The sequence below is a fragment of the Cystoisospora suis genome, assembly GCF_002600585.1.
Source record: "Cystoisospora suis strain Wien I chromosome Unknown contig_2965, whole genome shotgun sequence".
NCBI lineage: Eukaryota > Apicomplexa > Conoidasida > Eucoccidiorida > Sarcocystidae > Cystoisospora > Cystoisospora suis.
Genome location: NW_027155760.1, coordinates 17,185 through 17,561, shown reverse-complemented (window position 1 = coordinate 17,561; position 377 = coordinate 17,185). Strand labels below are relative to the sequence as shown.

General features: G+C 45.4%; 1 protein-coding gene across 1 annotated transcript in view; it reads left to right on the top strand.

Moving 5' to 3' along the window:
* The window catches only part of CSUI_005956 (p46), a 13,762-nt gene that overhangs the window by 10,204 nt on the left and 3,181 nt on the right, over window positions 1–377 (top strand). The window contains exon 10 of the mRNA XM_068066121.1: window positions 30–248. Coding sequence (XP_067921893.1) covers window positions 30–248 — 219 coding nt within the window. The remainder of the gene's footprint in view (window positions 1–29; window positions 249–377) is intronic.

The window sequence follows — 377 nt, the reverse complement described above, 5'->3', positions numbered from 1 at the left end:
TTTCCCTTTCTTCTTCTTTTGTGTGACAGAATATTCGTGTCTTTGATCGTAGAAGAGGAGGTGACCTCCCTGTACACTTCATAGAGAAAGCACATAAGGGAGAAATCACGAGGACGGCGTTCTCTCCATGCCAGTCGGGAATGCTCTGTACCTCAAGTCGCGATCGCTTTGTCTCTCTCTGGGACTTGAAGCGCATCGGCCAAGAGCAGTCAGATGAAGATGCCGAAGATGGACCGCCTGAACTCCTGGTCAGGAAGAGGAACATCTCTCCTTTCCTAAGAAACTCTTTCTTTTACATTTACGAGCGATTTTCTGTCTATATATAATGATCAGGAGTCTTGTAACTATGTATGCTTCTATTGGCGTTTCTTCTCCTT